The 20,729-nt window shown below is 37.1% G+C and overlaps 1 protein-coding gene and 1 long non-coding RNA gene across 2 annotated transcripts; one reads left to right on the top strand and one right to left on the bottom strand.

The window, feature by feature from the left end:
* Positions 1-2,080: 2,080 nt before the first annotated feature.
* LOC110943739 (protein hunchback-like) lies at positions 2,081-2,824 on the top strand. Its single transcript, XM_022185472.1, has one exon. The coding sequence runs from the start codon at positions 2,081-2,083 to the stop codon at positions 2,822-2,824; it is 744 nt and encodes a 247-aa protein (XP_022041164.1).
* A 7,730-nt stretch (positions 2,825-10,554) lies between these two features.
* LOC110939256 lies at positions 10,555-12,299 on the bottom strand. The gene is made up of 3 exons (XR_002592111.2): positions 12,145-12,299; positions 10,729-10,814; positions 10,555-10,647 (listed from the first exon to the last, which is right to left on the bottom strand). It is a non-coding gene; the product is annotated as an uncharacterized LOC110939256 (long non-coding RNA).
* Positions 12,300-20,729: the final 8,430 nt, after the last annotated feature.

Raw genomic sequence — 20,729 nt, 5'->3', positions numbered from 1 at the left:
GCGTTATGACACGTGTCATCACCGGGCTGTGCCACAACTTGGGTCACTCGCGGCCCGCATGAACTTAAACGGAACCATACGCGGCCCGCATGAACTAAAGAATTCAGCGGAGTCCGGTTACACCCTCACACGGCCCGCGTAGGTAATTGGGGTGGGTCTATGCGGCCCGCCTCAACTTAATATTTATGGTTTTTAATTTATTTTATATATTATAATTTATTTTGGCTTGGTTTTCACATACGGGGTGCATATAAAAACATATTGAGACATTTTAAGATATATTAGGGTGTCAGAACTATTATGAGGGTGTCGGTTTTACCAAGGGTTGTTATAATAACACTATAAGACAGAGACAAGAATCCGTACTACAAAGTAATGGATATGATAAAGATAAATACTACGATGAGAAGACCAAAGAATTCATACCAAAGAGTAACGAATCTAAAAAATTAAGATACTACGATGTAATCAAAACAGAATACGTACTAACGAGTAACGAAAAATAAAAATATACTACGATGAAAAGATAACAGAATCCGTACCTTATTAGCACACAAAGCAAAACCAATTAATCAAGTCGTCCTCAATGACCAAGACCCTATATTTTTAGTCATGTCGAATTAGATTAACCGGGGTTCCATTCATTGGTTAGTTGATTACCCGGCGATAGAGACCTTTTGTTTTTTTAATAAAATATATGAAGAGGTGTGATATAATATATCACACTTAACATTTTTTATCATCTTTAAGTCATATATTGTATTTAGTTCAACCTGCTTGTAAGTTGATTATTTTCGAACACATGTGGCTATATAAGCATTGGAGGTTCATCTTTGTTGGTGAATTAGAGAACAAGCAGAAGCATCAATGTTCAATAAATAACGATAAGATGCAACAAAGAATTCAACATTGTTCCTCTGCATCGTCATCATGTATATGAATGTTTATCTTTCCAAAAAGAATGTTCAATAAATAATGTTTCCATCGCCGGAACAAGTCAACAATCACCAACACTATATTTCAACAATTTAACCATGAACAGACTATAAGTAAATGAGCGTGACTGCTACCTCAATAGCTGAGCGAAAACGAACCGGAGATTTAGACAGCGGTGGTGGTACACGGTTGTGGCTGATGACGTGAGTTGGAGATGCTAATCAACCGCTTAGAATCAGATGCGTCGGATCGGTGTGGATGTGCGGCAACGAGTTCAACGGATAAAAAAAAACGATGAGGAATGAGATCGCAAGTGTTTATAGGGGATTGACGGTTGGTGGTAACTAGCGATCACATCCCCATTCTTCGGCCGATTTGTTATACAAAGATAAAGATCAACAGAAAGATAACAATATAGCGATGGGGTTAACGGGGGAGTCGTCTATGAGATTTGCGGAGTCAAACTAACTGATCTTTCTTATTCTTTTTACTACTAATAAGAATGCTTGCTTTTAACATATCCACATTTAAATTCCATTTAATCCATGCGTTCATCAAAATTTCAATAATAGTAATAATAATAATAATAATAATAATAATAATAGTAATAATAATAATAATAATAATAATAATAATTAGATTGTTTTCTTATTTATTTCTTCTTCAACGAGACATGGAAATTATCTATTTCAAATAGGCAAGAAATCAAATAAAAAGAATTTCAATATGTACATATGCATCTCATTTAATTAAGGGAAAATTTTACTAAATTTTCCAAATATAATCAAACTAATTAGAACTTTATTTAATTTATTATATTTTCTTTTATGTATATATTGTTTTTTTTTTCGGGTATTACACTTCCGCTGTGCTATAAAATTGTGATAATTGTCTATGATGATATCAACTACGTCACGATACTCCCCACCGGGCCCACCGGTAATATGTAGAAATATCGGGGTGTGACAGGTTGGTATCAGAGCCAACATTGAGTGAATTAAACACTAGCCTTTTGTGTTTAATCTCAATGACACAATAGCACATTCCTTAGACTTCCGAGTCTAGGCAAATGACCTAGGATTTATTCTTAACTTTCCTTTTGTCGTTTATATATTGTTTTTCTTGTTTTGACAGGTTTTATAAAATGCCGCCAGGTGTCAGAGGAAAAGGAAAAGGTCCTATGAGGGGAGGACCATCTAGTCACGCAGGACCTTCACACAGACGCACGCCATCAGCGTCATTTAGCACCTCCGATTCAAATGATGATTGGAGGCAATCTTTACAACCCATGAGGCGATCCGTCTCACTAAGTACATCACCCTCATATCACCCTTCCTTTGGGCCGCCTATACAAGACGAGCCCCAACATTCTCACCATTCTCACCACTCACATCACTCGCTACACTCACATTCATTTCACCATTCTGATTCTCACCATTCTTATTCACCGGGTCAATTTAACCCAAATGATTATATCAATGAACCACCGGGTTATAACTCGTTGGGCCCCGAAGATCATTTCTCGCAGGACATGGATATGGATAGTGATCCAGATCCAACAATGCCACCAACTGGGACGCCTACGCATCCCATCAGGATTTCCAGCGGTTCTTCATATGCAGGATCGCCATACCAAGGCCCCGATTCATGGGACGAAAGGTGGAACACCTATAAGTGGGAATACACCCCTTCTTTTCATAACTCTCCACCACAGCCTCCAATGGAGGAACCACACTTTCAGGCGGTAACTCCATCACCATTGCCAGTTGAGGAACCACCTCAACAACCACTACAACCACCTCCTGAGCCACCAAGGCGGAGGAGGAACGCACGGATGTCCGTGCGAGGGGGACCGAGATTCAGTTCCCGACAAGCTACAAGCACTTAACCTACAATCCTCGAAGATCCACAAATGGGTGGACCTTCTCACGCGGTGCCGGAAAATGATCCCCCGCCAGTCACCTATGCACCACCGCCACCGCCAATGGGTTATGAAAACCCAATACCTACTTACCCAGGTTCGTCTGGGTACAACCCGTTTGAATATCAAGCTCCTACGGGTTATGAATATCAAGCCCCTTCCCATGATCTATATCTTGAGGCAGTTCACTTTAATGCTCTTTATCCCTCACCGTTTCCACCAGCATACCCAACTGGGTATCCCGTGCAAGGGTATCAATACCCTCCTTACCAACAACCTCAACCTCCACCTCAACATTCTCAAACGCAAAAAAATCTTACAAAGGTTGGACGAGGTTGAACAAAAAGCGGAGGAACGGGAAAGAAAGGCCGATAAATTCCTAAAGGGTCTTGCGAACTTCATCAAGGGAAAGAAGAAGTAGAAGAATTTTATTTTATTTTGTATTGTAATTTCAGTTAAGTCCTTGCGTGGACATTTCTTTTCAGTATTAGTCCCTGCGTGGACTTGTTTCTTTTCTTTAGTCCCTACGTGGACAATTTGTTTATTTCAAAGACCCGTTTAGGGCACTTTCTGTAATCGTTTAGTATTTAGTGGAATTTCTTTTGAAATTTATATATGTATTTTATTACATCACCATGCAAATATCATTTCAATTTTAAATTGTGTAACACCCCAAAAACGGGTTTGATAATCAAACCACGTAAATATTAAAGAATGGGTAAAATACCGTTGGTGGTAAAGATTTAACTCGGAAAATTTTAGAATTCACACAAGTAAGCTTAATAATAAATAAAAGGGAACAAACGCATTGAGAAGATAAAGTTTATAAGGAGCCCGAGTTAACGGGACTTAAAATAACACGGGTCATGACTCCCTGAATCCGCTAAGTTAACTAGGAATAATTAACCTAGTTAGTGATGTGTAAATGAGTAATAAAACATGGAGTTCTTGTCCATAATAGTTAAAGTTAAATTTGAGGGGTCAAAATTGTTAAAAAGGAAAACAAGTTTTATTTAATAAAATTAAAAACACAACACACACACAATGTGTGTGTGTGTGTGTGTCGATCTCCAGGCGACCAAACAAGGGGAAACCCTAGTTCTTCCTTTAATCACCAAATTGGAAGGGAAATCAGAGCTTAAATTCATGAATAAACGCTTATAAACGATCACCAAGTCATGGAAATCACAAGGTATGTCAAATTTTGTAAGTTGATGATATCTTGAATTTTAGGATGAACACTCATAATCGAAATTCGGAAAGAATGTTGCATGCATGAGTGATATTCTGTTGAATTAGTGTCTAGAAAACAAACCCTAGTCGAAAACTTGCTGAACTGATGTTAAAGATTAGGGATTTGATGACTACCCTTATGTGTGTTAAGAAGGTTTTATGGAAAAATTGATGCATTCATTAAGGTAGATGAAATTGGCCATGTTTTGTTGTTCTTGTGGTGTCTAGCTACTTGAAATAGTGAATGCATGATTAGATTTGAAGTTGATGTTAGTACTTGTTAATTTTGCTGAGATTTAAGGGTTTAGAACACTTAAATGGGCTGGAGAAATTTGATGTTTCGTGTTGCACACAAGGTGCTTGATAAAATGCTTGAACAAGAAAATATAACAAAGCTGATTGGAATTAAAAATTATTGGGCTGCAGTTTTAAAAAAATCATATAAAATCACTGGAACGACCTGTGAGGTTGAGCCTTATATGCTCAGAAAGCTATTAAAACATACTACGTTTTATGTTTGAACATGTTTGTTAAATTCTGATGTTAAACGGGTCAAAACAGTGTCCCAAGTCGGCTGAACTGTTTTGACAGCAAGCTGATTGGAAGCATTTTGACTTCTGAGCTGGTTTTGCGAAAATCATAATTAATTCTAGGAAGCTCAGATTGAGCTGATTCTTTTTGGGTTGGAAAGATATTTTAGTATTCTACATTTCATCTTTGATCACGAAGGGCTAAATAAAACCGTAAAGTGGTCAAAAGAGTCGATTCAACAGCTACATTAGCAGCACATTGTATTGATAAACTTAATCTAAGAAAATTGTATGCAAGAAAAGGATGAATTGTGAGAAATGTGATAATGATGGCATTCTAATAAATTAATTTGAGGCAATGTGTCTAACGTGGAAATATAATTTGATTGTAAGACTTGGTAAGAGGTATGTCGTAGTAGCTTTTATTCCATACTTGAATGGTGTGGTGTGTACCATGTATTTGCTTCAAACAAATTTTTATGAAATTGGGTGTATTAAAGGCATCTAAAATACATACCATGATTTATGCAAGTAATATGTACTTGTATGCCAAACGTGTTCTAAGTTAGTGCACAGTCACATACACAAGGACAGTTTGACTTACGAAAATCAAACTGACCTAAAACTAATGTATTAATAAATGAGTATGTGTGAATCCATGAGATGTTGTGGTCATTTTATATAATGACTAATCTAACAAATCTTGTAGGTATTGTGTTAAGTTTGATCTCGTCAAGCTAAGTGGGAGCTGGCAAGGAATGGATCAAACGGGTCAAGTGCGCAAGGAAAGCTCGAACGGACGCAAACTGTAAGTAAAGCTTACACCTTTTGTACGATACGTAATTATTTTTATGAACTATAAAATACGATAAAAGTATTAATCGAAATGTGGTTTCCGACGCGATATGATACGTGTCGGAATAACTATAAACGATAAAAATCATGGCTAATGGTAAAAGGGGCAATTGGTAATTTAGTCATGAAATAAATGAGATTTAATTAGTTTCGTTAAAGCTACCTTATAGCGTAACTAATAAGAGAAATAACGTGGTAAAATCCAAAATGGGACGGATGCGTGAAATTTAAATTAAGATATCAAGTTTTTATAAACATCGATGTTTGGTCGTTTAGACTAAACAGGTCAAATGGTAATGATAACACCATTTGACAAAAATCGACTAATGTATGGTTGGCAAGTCATTTGTTCATAGGAGCAAATCGCGAATTGGATAATTGTGTTGTCATAAGTTTTAAATGGGTCTGTACATCGACTCGAGCCAGGTACGCGACTAAACACCTTGTTGTTATTAATCGTTAATACGTAAATTTTACGCATTGATGATATACGAAAGTTCGAGATGTAATAGTGTTTGATTTGTCTATAATAAGGATTTATAATAGACGAATCAACGGATTGTTATTTTGAGTATTGAGTCCTACGCATAGGAATGTGAATTGACTAGATGCTTTTGACATAATTGGTAAAAATGTCTTAGGTTAAATCATATATAAATTTCCATCATGAATGATAAATATTGTTGTAAATTTTGCTACGATGTCGTAATAAGTTTAAGGAAAATAAGGTGCAAGTTTCACAAGTGATTCTTGAAAGTCTTGTATCATGTTTTGAGATCTGAAAATGTGAAATGGAACAAACGGGTCAAAAATGGCAATACAGCAACATTTTTGCTGCAGATACGCTCCCTGGCGGGCCGCGACAACTTGGCTATCTTCTTACGCGGGGCGCGACAGAGTCACCGCAAGCTACGGTGACTACCGTAGCTTACGGTGCTGAGGAAGTTGTTACGGTGGATCTTCACCGCCTTACGACAACCCTTTTATGCCCAGTGGCTACTGTAGCTTACGGTAGCTACCGTAAGCTACGGTAGTGCCCAGTTGTTTTGACAATTTTTTCATATTTGTAGCCTTTCCGAACTGTTTCCGTTTATTGTTTTTAATTTCGCCAATTCCTAAGGATCCTAATATACCCTTTACTATTGGGTGGTTTTGTTGATATTTGGCGTAGCGAAATTGTTTATATGTGACATGTAACTATCGTAACTAATGTTTATGGTGGTCGATTATAAAAGACAAGGAAGATGTCTATTACGTCCAGTGAGGGGCTTATTATCTGGCAAAATAAAACTGTTTTTCTTATTCGTTCTTGTATTCGAATTTGATTAAACACTTATAGACTACGTGTGACTAACTCATTTCATGTCTATGAAATGTATGTATACCTTAGAGTGACGGACGATGATCAAGCTCAACAAGAACCGAACACAACCAAATTGCAAGCTTCCGCATTATGTATTGACGTTATATTAAAGCACAAAATTTCACATGTTATGTTGTTAAGATTTTGAAATGTAAAAGTTTTAAGAAACTCGTATTTTAAATGAATGTGTAATCCTAACTACACTTTTATGATCGAAAACTATATGAAAATTATTAAATATTAATAGGGTCTTATAAGTTGGTATCAGAGCCTTGGTTTAAGAGATTCAAGTATGGTGGGGAAAACTATGCTTGGACTTAAACCGTATGCTCTTGATAAGGATTGGTGTTCGGTTCGAGGCTTGATCATGGATTCCGGTAAGTAGTATTCTAAATGACGATCTGGTTTAAACTGAGATTGTTATAAATAAAGGTCAGAGATATCGTGTGATAACATGTTTCCCCAAATATACTAGATAGAACGAATAGGTGACAAAGGCCTAACCAAGGACCGGTTTAGACAATTAGTCACTTGTTGTGATTAGTATATTTGAAAGTCTAGTATGACAATACAGATTATACTTAATTTGTAATATTACTAATTGTTGTGAATATTTTCAGTAATATGGTGACCGCATCATAGGATGATGGAAATATGATGATCCACCCGATGTGATGGTGGAAAGGCCGAAAGTGTGACATGATAACACACTCATCAAGGACATGAATGAAGAGGTTATTCAGAGTAATGATCAAGTAACAACAAAGGTTCATCAGGGCGAGTATTACCCAGGTGCACATCCTAAGCTATTACATATTTGTTCTATATGCACATGGGAGTGATAGTGCATAAAGGAAATTTAGGCTTTGGAAACCGCCATAAAATATTCATTCAGGATGGTGATCCAAGAGAAATTAAGTGGGTAATTGGTATCATTCACAATGGTGAATAATTGATGCATAAGTAAAAATTCAGACTTAGAAACTGGGGTGGGGATAACCATTCAGATAAAAGTATTTTATAAGAGACACGGTATAGATATGTAACAATCCCATCACAGAATGTGATTGTATATAAGTTTAAGAATGAAAACACCTTAAGATTTGTGAATAAATAAAGGTAAAAACCTAATATTTGCAAAATAATAATAAAAGGGTTTTACCAAATAAAATAAGGGACGTAACCGCAAACTGAAAACTTGCTTACATGAGAGGTAATATATTAATTATAATAAGTTTATGCGTACCATGTGCGGATTACTTACCCTGGCTAGGTAGGTGTTAAACACATGATACGATGAGTTTATTATAACTAACATAAGTACTCCTTATGTAACAAGGACTGAGTGGGAGATGTCGGGAAATGCATTGGGAGGGAGTGAACTTACACTCAAACCCGGAGAATGCAAATATATTAAGAAATGCATTGGGAGGGAGTGAACTTACACTCGAACCCGGAGAATGCATATATGTAAAACAATTAAGGAACGAATTGGGAGGAAGTGTAATTACACTCGAACCCAGAAAATATAGTAAGTATGAATGGTTAAGGCAAGTTATAGACTTGGCCAAACCAACTTAAAAGGAAACATTATATGTGTTGATGAATGATTCGGGTAAATTCCATATGATGATATGGAATAACCAAATGATGTGTGGAGTAACCTTAGTAAAACACCACAGTGAAAACATATAAGGACTAATGACAAGTGGGACACCAAGTCCTAGTAACAATGAAACTATAAAACGGGTGCTATAGCACCAACCATGTTAATGAGTCGGGCTAGCCTTGAAAAGCAAGACAAGCCGCTTGTTAACGAAAGATGCATAAAAATGTGTATATTCATACATATATCAATTAAGTAACATAGTAATTACCCAAATAATGCGTGATAGAAAAGGGAAAAAAATGGATACTAACGAAACAAGAATGTAAAAAAAACATTAAGATAGAGAACCCGGATAACGGGTCGTAAAGAAGTTTAGCTATGAACCGGGTAACGGTAAGCGAAAAACAAACTAACGTGTAGATGACGTAAGAAGTCGTAGAGTCGGGAGATCAATCCAAAAAGGAAACGGAGATAGCCTTAGACTACGGATAAGGTCCATAGAATTCAAGAAGGAAAAAGAACGAGTTCTAAACCTAAAAAGGGTGCATCGACACCAAAAGTATGCTTTTAGAACGACATAAATAAAAGACAAACCTACGGGACCGTCACGACTTCTGAGACTACAAGAGGTATTAAGGTCCACGGGACCAGAATGACCCTCGGGTCACAAATACAAAGAAATAAAACTATAGGGTCTCACCTTAAAAAAGGTGAAGATATAATAAAGATAAAGGATACAAGTTGAAAGTAATGGCCCACGAGGCCTCACGCATGAAAAATGTATGCGTCAATCTGAATGATAACTTTTGACCGAAGAAATGAGAGTCATAAAAACGAAACTAAGTTCGTTCGGTCTAAATTAATGAACTACATAAAGAAGGTTTCGAGGACGAAACCTCTTTAAGGGGGGTAGACTTGTAACACCCCAAAAACGGGTTTGATAATCAAACCACGTAAATATTTAAGAGCGGGTAAAATACCGTTGGCGGTAAAGATTTAACCCGGAAAATTTTAGAATTCAAACAAGTAAGCTTAATAATAAATAAAAGGGAACAAACGCATTGAGAAGATAAAGTTTATAAGGAGCCCGAGTTAACGGGACTTAAAATAACACGGGTCATGACTCCCTGAATCCGCTAAGTTAACTAGGAATAATTAACCTAGTTAGTGATGTGTAAATGAGTAATAAAACATGGAGTTCTTGTCCATAATAGTTAAAATTAAATTTGAGGGGTTAAAATTATTAAAAGGGAACCAAGTTTTATTTAATAAAATTAAACACACAACACACACACACAGTGTGTGTGTGTGTGTCGATCTCCAGGCGACCAAACAAGGGGAAACCCTAGTTCTTCCTTAAATCACCAAATTGGAAGGGAAATCAGAGCTTAAATTCATGAATAAACGCTTATAAACGATCACCAAGTCATGGAAATCACAAGGTATGTCAAATTTTGTAAGTTGATGATATCTTGAATTTTAGGATGAACACTCATAATCGAAATTCGGAAAGAATGTTGCATGCATGAGTGATATTCTGTTGAATTACAGTCTAGAAAACAAACCCTAGTCAAAAACTTGTTGAATTGATGTTAAAGATTAGGGATTTGATGACTACCCTTATGTATGTTAAGAAGGTTTTATGGAAAAATTGATGCATTCATTAAGGTAGATGAAATTGGCCATGTCTTGTTGTTCTTGTGGTGTCTAGCTACTTGAAATAGTGAATGCATGATTAGATTTGAAGTTGATGTTAGTACTTGGAAACGCCAGAACGTTAAAAACCAATATTAAAATACTTTGCGGAAAATAGGGCCAGTTTTTTTTGACATTACGTAATAAAGGATACTGTTCCCAAATATATGAATCCACGTCACCAGATTAACAAGACATTTACAAACAAGTATTTAGAAAAATTTCGCCATGACCCATTTGCAAAACGACCAATCCTTAGGAAAACAAAACCTGCTTAACAACCAAAGTTCTCTTTTTTTGTTTTAAACAAACATAACCCATACCACATTGACATACTAGCATATTGCTAAAACAAACGTTGGACTTAAACTCCAAAATACAAATAATTAAGTCTAATTGTCCCAACAAGGAAACCCATATACTTAGTGAACAAAATATCACTAAATCCTCATATCGTTGACCAGCTTCCAAGACTTGATCACTTTCGCCTTTCTACCACCCCAATCTGTCATATAACATTACCATATCATTAGTGTCGACCGAGAAACTACGGTAAGCATAATAATTACTAATATATTGATTGAACCGGGTTATTGGTGAACGACTTGTGAGCTCTTTTCTTATTTCATGATTCCGATTCAAGCCACCCCATTGATTCTCATGACTTATTACCTACATTGAAAACACCAAAAATAATTAGCTTTTGCTAAGTGAGGACTCATAATATGATTTTGTATCAAACATAACAGAGTATTCAATGCTCATAACACCCAACGAAACAATGTCGAGCCACCACTTCATTATCTCCAATCACACATTTCGTGACTTTCTCTATTCTAATCTGGGCGCACCTTTTTTTATCCATATCTCATGTATGTCCCTGCTAATATAGAATCAAAGACACTTCAAAGTAAACCATTATCAAACCGATTCGGTCAATATAAATAAAATGGTAAACCGCCGCATAACTATGTTGTAAATTCATTAGACAACATATACGATTATCAACAATCACTATTACATAACATACTCTTAGTAATTCATACACGTATTCATAACATACTCAAATAGGTTATATAGTTTTAACGACACAAGTGTCACTCGTTCATAAGCAATACCAAATGAACACATGTTTTTGCATATACAGGTTACAACACCCATGATTTTTTTAATTTAGCATACGCATCCCATATTCAAGAAATCACTCACTTTAACTCATGTAAATATATATAACTGCATTGAGTTTTAAAACAATAACATAATCACATCCGATGGGTTCCTTATAAATTCCTTAAGATTATGCAAGTACTATAAAATTTATGTTTTTCACTCAGCTTTACGCAACTGTAGTAATTCAGTATTTTCCCCTCTTTACAATGAGTATTTCACTTCAAACAAAAATTATTAGTAACGGTGACTCCGAGACCTTTCCGTGGATACAAAATACGCCCCGAACGGACATTCGGTTGATTTTCTGTGAATTTTTACAGACTAGCAAAAATATGGAAATAAGCTGAATTTTCAGCACTTGGGTATCTCGACCCATTAACAATTTGCACTCTTTTTTTTGATGGGTTTAAACCCCCAAAACATCGTCAAGACAATACGCTATTGCTAAGTTGAACCATATTCAATAATTTGTATCAAACCACCTTAACTATAAAAAGAACTCCGGGTCAACAATAAGACTATTTAAATCAACACGACTCCAAACACATTCAAGTACTCACAACCGAGTCTTTTGTCTACATTAGCGTCTCCATTTCTCGATTAACATTCTTATATGAAATTCTACCCATTACCCGATTACAAAACCGTAGCCATTACTTAATCATTATTCCGACATATCAATACTACCTTGTTTTGACCCGTTCGGTCTACGTAGTAAAAGTTATCGATTTCATACAACCAAAACCATATCAAACCTCAATCATCATCATGCTCGATAAACTAACGCTACCTTACTTAAACAAAATAAGAAGTGATTACGGAAATCACTTACCTCGAGTGCCCGTTTCGTACATGCTTCCTCATATCCTTTCCGTTTGCCTTCCATGCTTTCCCATCTAAACATGATCCTATACTTTCATACCATCAAGGTTACATACTTCATTAGTATAACGCACATTCTAATATTGCATTCATGTCACACTCGTATCCTATTTTAACTTTACTAGTACGTCAATTTCCAACAACACAACATATAAACTAGAATCGTGTTGGTCCCTCTGATGGGATCTTCCTGTTCGTAAACGTAGTTGAATCGTAAAGTGATCAATGCGCGGAATTCATGTAATCACATAGCAGAGATACAAAGACAATATTCTACTCTGAATCACCGTCTGAGATTCTATTGAATAATGTGAAAGTATACAAGAACCAGAAAGAACTCAGACATACAAAAGGTAGGTTGCCAGTGAAAGTGTCCAAAAAAAGTTCTAAGTAAACTAACCTACCGGCTATTTATAGGCAAAGACAGAATAAGAGAGTGCTGGCCGATCGGCTGGGCTAGCCGATCGGCTGAACATCCTAACCAATCGAGTAGCCTGCTCGATCGGCCGGGCTGTCCGATCGGCTGGTCTAGCCGATCGGCTGGCATCAACAGCACTTAACAAAAACTTCACCGATTCTGTCTTGCTTTACATACACATAAACAAAACATATACACAACTATACAAAATACGACTACATGTTGACGGAAGCTACAGACGTTATTGCACTAACAGACTCCCCCTCGGATGTAGCTGTAGTTCCTTCCAACATAGTCTTTATTTCCTCATGTTGCGTCTCCTCTCCTTTGCCTTTTGTCTTCTCTGTTCAGCTCGTTCCTCTAACATTTTCCTTCTTTTATGCCTGCCCTCATTTATCCACCACTTTCGGTATTCTGGGTCGCCATCACGCTTTCTGTCCCACTTTGGAATTTTATTCTCTTCAGATTCGATAGGCGTTTGATCTGTAGGCGGCACATACCCAAATTTTCTTCTTCCTCTCTCTGCAGCTTTTCTAGCTATCTCTTTCTGTCTTTGACTTCGCTTATATACCTTCAGAAATTCATCAACTTCAAGATCTCTCCATTTTGTCTTCCAATTTTTCCCTGAGTTGATTTCTTTTGCGAAGAAAACATCTATCACGCCTTGATACTGCATGGCTATCTCTTTGTCTTTCTTATCATTGATTATCTTGTTGACAAACAAACAATCTATGTCTTTCTTCGAACAGTTGACCAACCACATAGGATCCAAAATACTTATTGTTCGTCCTTCTCCAGTGGTCTTGTCAAACAAAGAAATTACTGCTTCAGCTGTAGAGGGATTATATAGCCAAGCTTGAAATAGATCGTAGAAATCTTGTTCAATGGCTCTGAGTGGCATATTCTTCAAACATCTTGGAGGCTTCACATCTAATGTAATGTCTTTTTCTCCACTCTCCAAGTAAGTAACAATCTGCTTCGGATATTGTGGCTTCCAATCTGGATAATTATTCTTTGCTTGCCATTTAATGTAATTCCACAAATCCTGATCACGTTCTCGAACTTCTGGACTGTAGTAGAATTGCTTGATATTCTTTGTAACCACCAACTCATCTACGTCCCACCAGGGTAATGTAGCTATGTCAGCTAAGAATTCAAAGTACTGTACACCCTGCTCCCTTCTAATTGCATAAACTTTCAAGTCTTCCAGATATCCCCAAGATAAAATATCTCCCCAAGAAAGATCTTTGTTATGAGTAAAGTATTGAAGAGCCCTGAGAGTCTTTCTTTCTTTCGGCATATTCTTGAACCATCGTTTTCTTTCTTCAGCTGTTATTTCTCTAGGAACTGGTTCAGGAATATCTGCTGTAGCAACCCTTTCTTCAATCTTTCTTCTTAACTCGTCTTCATTCTTTTCCTGAAATAACTCTGTGAAAGTAGGAAATGCAACATCTTCACCTTCATAATGAAAATCCACCCTATCTTCTTCTGAATCAGATGCGCTTTCAACAATCACTTCATCATAATGATCAGCTTCATGATGGTATCTAGGCTCGAAATCTTTTGCAGGTGAATGAGGAATTTCATCTTCAATATCAAATTTAAATTTTCCATCTTCCAAACCCAACTCCTCTAACATTTCAGCCCGAGTTCTTTTAACCTCTACCTCTCCTTGTTGTTTTCCAGATAAGAAAATGACAGTAAGGTTAGAAAGAAGTACCTGATCAACAGGTTGTTTTCCAGACGATGATGCTTCATGATCAACTTCATCCTCCTGCTCATTTATTTCATTATTCATCAGCCCATCCACTCTTTCTTGAACATTTGGTTCACTGATTAATAATCCCGAAGCACCTTGATCATTTTCGTCATCGCCTTTGTCATCTTTATCAGTCTTATCATCAGTTTTATCATCTTTATCATCAGAATCATCTTCCTCTTCTTCTTCATCATCTCCGAACAACTCTCTATCAGAATCTTCATCCACAACCTCTCCACGTGCTATCCTTCCTTTTCTTTTTAGATCCATAAACTTTAGCAACTTTGCCACTTCTTTAGAATTATAAGGCACAGGGTAAGCATTTCCAACTAACACAAATTTGTCAGTTGTATACTCAAGCAGTAGTACTTCCCTTGCTCTTCTTCTTCTTTGAATAATTTCAACTCTTCGAAGAACATTTTCAGCAATAATAGGCTCAGAAGGTTCACCGACAATTAAGTATTCTGGTTCATGGGGCTCTTCAGCTTCAGCTTCCACCATCTCTTGATCATCTTCAACAATTTCTTGTTCTTGAACCTCAACCTCTTCAGTCATTTCAATATCAAGTTGCGAAGAAGAACCTCCAACCTCTGGTTGACTTGAAGATGCATCAACTATATCAACCTCTTCAACTATCCCTTTGTTCTTTAGGTTTGCTTCTTCAGCCATTTGACGTTCACGTTCCAATCTTCTTTCATTAGCTCTCATTACATCAATTTCATCAAATGCAGCATGAATGTTCATCTTCAAATGACTTTCAACCACAGCAACCAGCATCTGAAGTTGTTGATCTTTCATTACTTTATCAGCTTTCATGGCCTCCATCTTTAATTTCATGGCCTTCATTTCATTAGACGAAGCTTCACTCATCTCATTTAGAAGTTGATTTAATGTTTGATTTACATTCTCCAGATCCTTTATCTTGGCATTCAAAGAAGATATCTCTTGAGTTAAAGAATCAAACACTTTGGAATTTCCCTCGACATCATCCTTCATTTGGTTCATCCTTTTCTCCTTTTCAACCAATGCTGCAACAATTTTATTGTGTGCTTTCATCAACTTATCAATTTCACTTTTCAGCATATCACGTTCTTCCTCAGCTTTTACTTTCTCTTTCTCTAGTTCTTTAACTTTCTTAGTTAGATCTTTAACTGCCTGATCATTAAACATATCACTTTCCCCTTCAGGCATATCTTCAGAGAAAATACCAGTAGCCGACCCAATATTATCAAAATCAAAATTAAAGTCTTCTACTTTCTGCTGTGATGACTGAGGAAACTTTGTTGAGCAGGTTTTGGACTAGCAGCTCTGAATCCGGTGATCTCTACATAATCATCATCATCTGTCTTCTTTTCTGTTTCCACAACTGGAACATCAACAGATGGTGATTTTTCTTTCTGAACATGTTGAGCTGCCTTTCCTTCCTTATCTTTCTGTGACTCAGCTCCTGATTTCTTTGATTTGACGTTTTTGGGAATTACACCCACTGGAGCTGCCTTTCGTTTCTTTCTCTGTCTCTTTGACTTTTCTGGATTGCAGGAGAATCTTCTTCATCTGAACCCTTTCGTTTCTTTGATGATCTTTTCTTCAACTGAACTTTTCCTTTACCAACAGTTTCAGGAATTAATTCGGATTCAGATTGAGTAGCTTCAGAATCTTCATCACTTGAACTCCTTAAAGCTTCTGTTTCTGGTTGAGACTTTGTAACCTTTTCAGGATGAACATTTGTTTCTTGAGTTTGTTGAGCTGCAACTTCTTCGTTCTTTTTCAGAAAACTTTCCAAAGATTGCTTTAACAAATCAGCACCTTGTTCAATCACCACAGATGGCTCTAGAACTGTTTCATCCACTAGCTTCTTCTGCGGCTCTCCAGAAGACCCTACAAGACAAACATAGACAATAAGATTAGTAACATTTAAATCATATGTGATCTAACTGTCTTAATGCTCCCCCTTTCACTATACCCTTTTCTCCTTTAGGAATAACAACCGCAGGGGATGACTTAGGTGTCCTTTTCCTTTTTCCATCTCTAACATGCCACCACCTAGTCTTTTTCTCAACCATCTCATTCATCCTTGAGTCTTCATTGTCTGAGTTGCTATCGTCATGTCTCCATCTATCATTCTCAGGAGCAACATACGCTTTATCTTTTATTCTACAAATCAACTGCTTAGTTTTCTCATCCTTTTCCTTTGTAACTCTTCTTATTGTTGTCTTATTTACAACACTCATCTCCATCACATATTCATAATCCTTCGGAAGATCTTTGATTTTGTCATTTAGTAACATCATGATGAATCTAGGATACATGATATACTTATCTGCTCCAGCTTGGCAATTTTCCTTCATGTATTCAAAGATTACTTGTGAAATATTATATCTTCTGTTCAGCACCAAACTTGTAACCATATTCATGATGTAATCAGCAACCTCATCGTATGCACCCTTTCTATGTCCCATTGAGTTTATCATACAGTGCATCAAGTACCTATATGCTTTGGAGAAGCTTCTCTTGTACATCTTTCCATTTATGTGCACAGAAAAACCCATTCTACACCACAATCCTTTTACAAGACGTTTGGACATGATAGTTGGATCATTATCAGAATCTTGTAGGTCTAAAACTCTCCTCACATCTCCAACATCAAATTTAAAATCCACATCAACATCTTTTCCAGCTTGATCCTTCTTTCTTAAAACTGCATGTATCATCTTGTCTGAATCTTCATATCTAGCAGTGTTCCAGAATGCTCTAACATGTGATTCATAAATCACAGTTTTATCAGACATTGCTTTGGCTACTCTGCTTTCTCTCAAAAATGTTGCCATTCTTTCTACCACAGTACCAGTGGTTGATTCAGAATCAATTTCACAAGGGATGTTATGACTCTTGTCTTTCTCTTTTCCTCGTCCATGTAAAAATTATTCAGTGAAAATTATTCAAACAAGAACATGAAAATTCTGAAAATTTTTCTAACACATTGACATTCCTATGTGACAACGCTATAGAATCGGCTGGTTTGGTCGATCGAAGAGCATTACTGATCGATCGGCTGAGAATGATTACAGTGACATTTCCTAGTCGATCGGTTGGTCCAGCCGATCGGCTGAGAATAAATTGACAATGCCTGGTCGATCGGCTGGTCCAGCCGATCGGCTGACACAATGTGACAAAGAAGTTCTTATAAATGGTGTCTGTTGGGATTGAACCCTATCAGAGGAACAGATAATTAAAGCCAAAACTGGATCAGAACAGTGGATTCTGAATAAGCAGATGCTGATATACAAATCTCTCCCCTTGAAAGTGATTACAACTACTGATGACCTCCTATCTGCTGATCTTACCAAACTGCTGACTCATAACTGTTGCTCAACTAAAGATCTGATGGAAGACTAAAGTCCTGCTGATTCAATCTACTGCCTTGAGTCAAGCACTGCTGATCCGGACAAGTGTTGCTGGGTTCACAGCAGTAGAAGGTTGCAGCAGCTGTTCTAAAGTCTGTTTTGTAATAGAATGTATTAGCAGTAGTTAACACAAGCAGTGTCTGTATAGATCAGAGGTTAGAGTTTGTTAGGAGGTTAGATGTCACTTTCATGGTGACGTCAGCAAAGATGCTCAGTAGTTTGCAAGTGCCTATAAATAGTTCAGTACTTCGTACTGTTCTATTAGCTCTTTACATCATTCGTCTTCTTTGCACGAACAAACTACCGAGCTCGGGCTGAGGGGGAGTTTGCATTCATACATCTATCTTTGTAATTGTTGTTGAAATTAAATTCAATCATTCGGTTCATTGTGTAAAAGATGTTTGATTAAAGTATTACTCTCATTTGATTGTATGCAAAGTTTGTTTTCATTTTAATTCCGCTGCACAACTCATCCATTTTCATCTTAACTTCAAACACAGAATACAATCAAAAAGAAACTCAGATCCAACAATTGGTATCAGAGCTTGGACAGTCAAATTTGATTTAACAATCATTTTGACGTAAATAGTTCAGCTCAAAACAGTTGATACTGATCGTTTGTTCGTCGTTGAAAAACAGAGTAAGGATTAATCACCACTAAAGTTGATTTCTCAGTACGTGTAAAACAACAAGAATGACGTCACAATCTCAGGACGATAAAAACAACATTGGTTCTCTCTTTAAACCACCTATGCTAAAAAGAAATGAGTACAACATCTGGCAGAGGAGGATGGGTCACATCCTCGCTCAACAAAGCACAGGTTGTTGGAAGTCTGTCATCTTTGGTCCTCATGTTCCTACAGTGCCAAGCGCTGAAGATGCTAAAAAACAAGTTCCAAAACCTGTTGAAAATTATACTGAAACGGATTATCAAAAGTTTGAACTAGATGCTAAAGCATTTAGTATCATAGCATCAGCGCTGCCAAACGAAATATATGCTGGATTGTTATATTGTGACACTGCCAAAGAGTTGTGGGACGCGCTTAAGGAACAGTTTGGAGGTACCGAAGAGGTCATAGAAAACAATAGGGAAATCCTGAACCAACAGTATGAAACATTTTGTCATGTTAAAGGTGAATCACTGACGCAACAATTTGAGCGGTTCAGTTGTCTCATTAGTGAACTGAGGCTTGTTAAAACCACTTTTTTACAAACTCAACTCAAAACAGCAGGTTCCTCAGGTCACTGCCAGATAAATGGGACACAATAGCGTTTGTCACCCGAAATTCACCTGAGTTCAAGGATCTGACCTTGACCCAACTCCATGGTCGACTCCTGACCTACGAAAGGGAGTTGAACCAGAAAAGGAAGTTACAAGAGTCAGGGAAAACCGTTGATGATTATTCATTCGGTAACACTGCTCTTCTGGGTCAAGAAGAATCTGGTGGTAGTGGTAAGGATCAGGGTTATGATCACTTCATTGACATAACTGCTGGTGCAAATTTTAACAACCCTGATCCTCACTCTACAGGTTATGCATTCACTGCAAATGAAAACCAGATGTCAGACAATTTAAGCTTTTTGAACTAAATGATTTACAGCATTTTGACCCCACTGATCTAGAGGAAATGGACATCTTGCATCAACTGGCCTTGCTAAGTGTTATAACTAGCAAATTTTATAAAAGAACAGGGCAAAAATTCCCAGGGTTGCATGGGAATCTAAGGGTTGGGTTGGATAAATCGAAAATCAAGTGCTATAAGTGTAACAGGTTAGGACATTTTGCTAGAGAGTGTAGGAGTCAAACAACTGGTCCCATAATCACTCACCCTAGTTCAAATCCTAGACCTCAAAATCAAAACACTGTGCACTATGCCCAATATGCCCCAGCAGCACATGTGAACACTGCTCACTATGTTGTTGCTCCTGTGCCAGTGCATTATGTCCAAACAGCTGCTCCACAGATTCAATATGTTCAAACCCCTGCTCCCCAGGCACAAGTGCAACCTGCACCACAAACCACTGCTCTAGTAGCAACACAACCAGATCAACAAAGTTACTTTACTCAAGAGTTTGTTGACTGGAGCAGTATGCCTGAAGACCTCAGTGATGAAAACTTTGCACTCTATGCTTCTAATGTTTCTTCTCATGATGAATTTTGTTTGATGGCATTAGAGTCAATACAGGAAGGTGTTGAATCTGAAGAGAAACAGCTGGTCTCTGAAACAGTGGATGAGGTGATTGAAGCAGTGGTTACTGCTGTGGCTAATGAAGTACTGTTGGAAGAAAGTTCAGGTACCCTGATTGAACCACTGACAGATCTATGGTCTGAAGAAGATAAGAAAGAAGAAAAGGCAGGTGAAAAAGAAGAGAGAGCTGGTGATGAAGAGAATACTCAGTGTGATTGTGCAATGATGGCTGCTGCCAAGGTATCACCTCAAGTTCTAGAAAAACTATGTTCTGACAATTGCATTATTGCTTTTGCTAACATCAAAGAGGTGAATGAAAACCTTAGGAACAAAATCTTAACTGATGAAGTCAAATTTGAAAGATCTTTAAAAGAACTTAAAAACAAATTGGCTGAAAAAGAGAAAGAGATTAGCAGCAAGAAAGAAGAGCAAAGCATAACCAAAACCCAACTCCAAACTATGGTAGAAAAATACCAAGTTTGCAAAAAGGAGTTAGAATCCACCCAGATCACATGTGAGAAATGGGTGGAATCATGCAAAGGGTATGAGGTTATGCTTGAGAAACAGATAAAAAGCAATGTGAAATTTGGGGTTGGTTATAGAAAACATGATGATGAAAACACTGCTTTTGAAAAATCTGTTTCAACCACTGATGTAACTGCTGAGTACATCCCCACAAACAAGAATGGCCAAGAAGTGAAAATCACTGACAAACTTGGTAACAAAATCACACTTGACAGACCAATGGGCCCCTCTGCTTTTGAG

Source organism: Helianthus annuus, chromosome 14 (assembly GCF_002127325.2).
Source record: "Helianthus annuus cultivar XRQ/B chromosome 14, HanXRQr2.0-SUNRISE, whole genome shotgun sequence".
NCBI lineage: Eukaryota > Viridiplantae > Streptophyta > Magnoliopsida > Asterales > Asteraceae > Helianthus > Helianthus annuus.
This window is presented reverse-complemented; position numbering and strand designations above follow the sequence as displayed.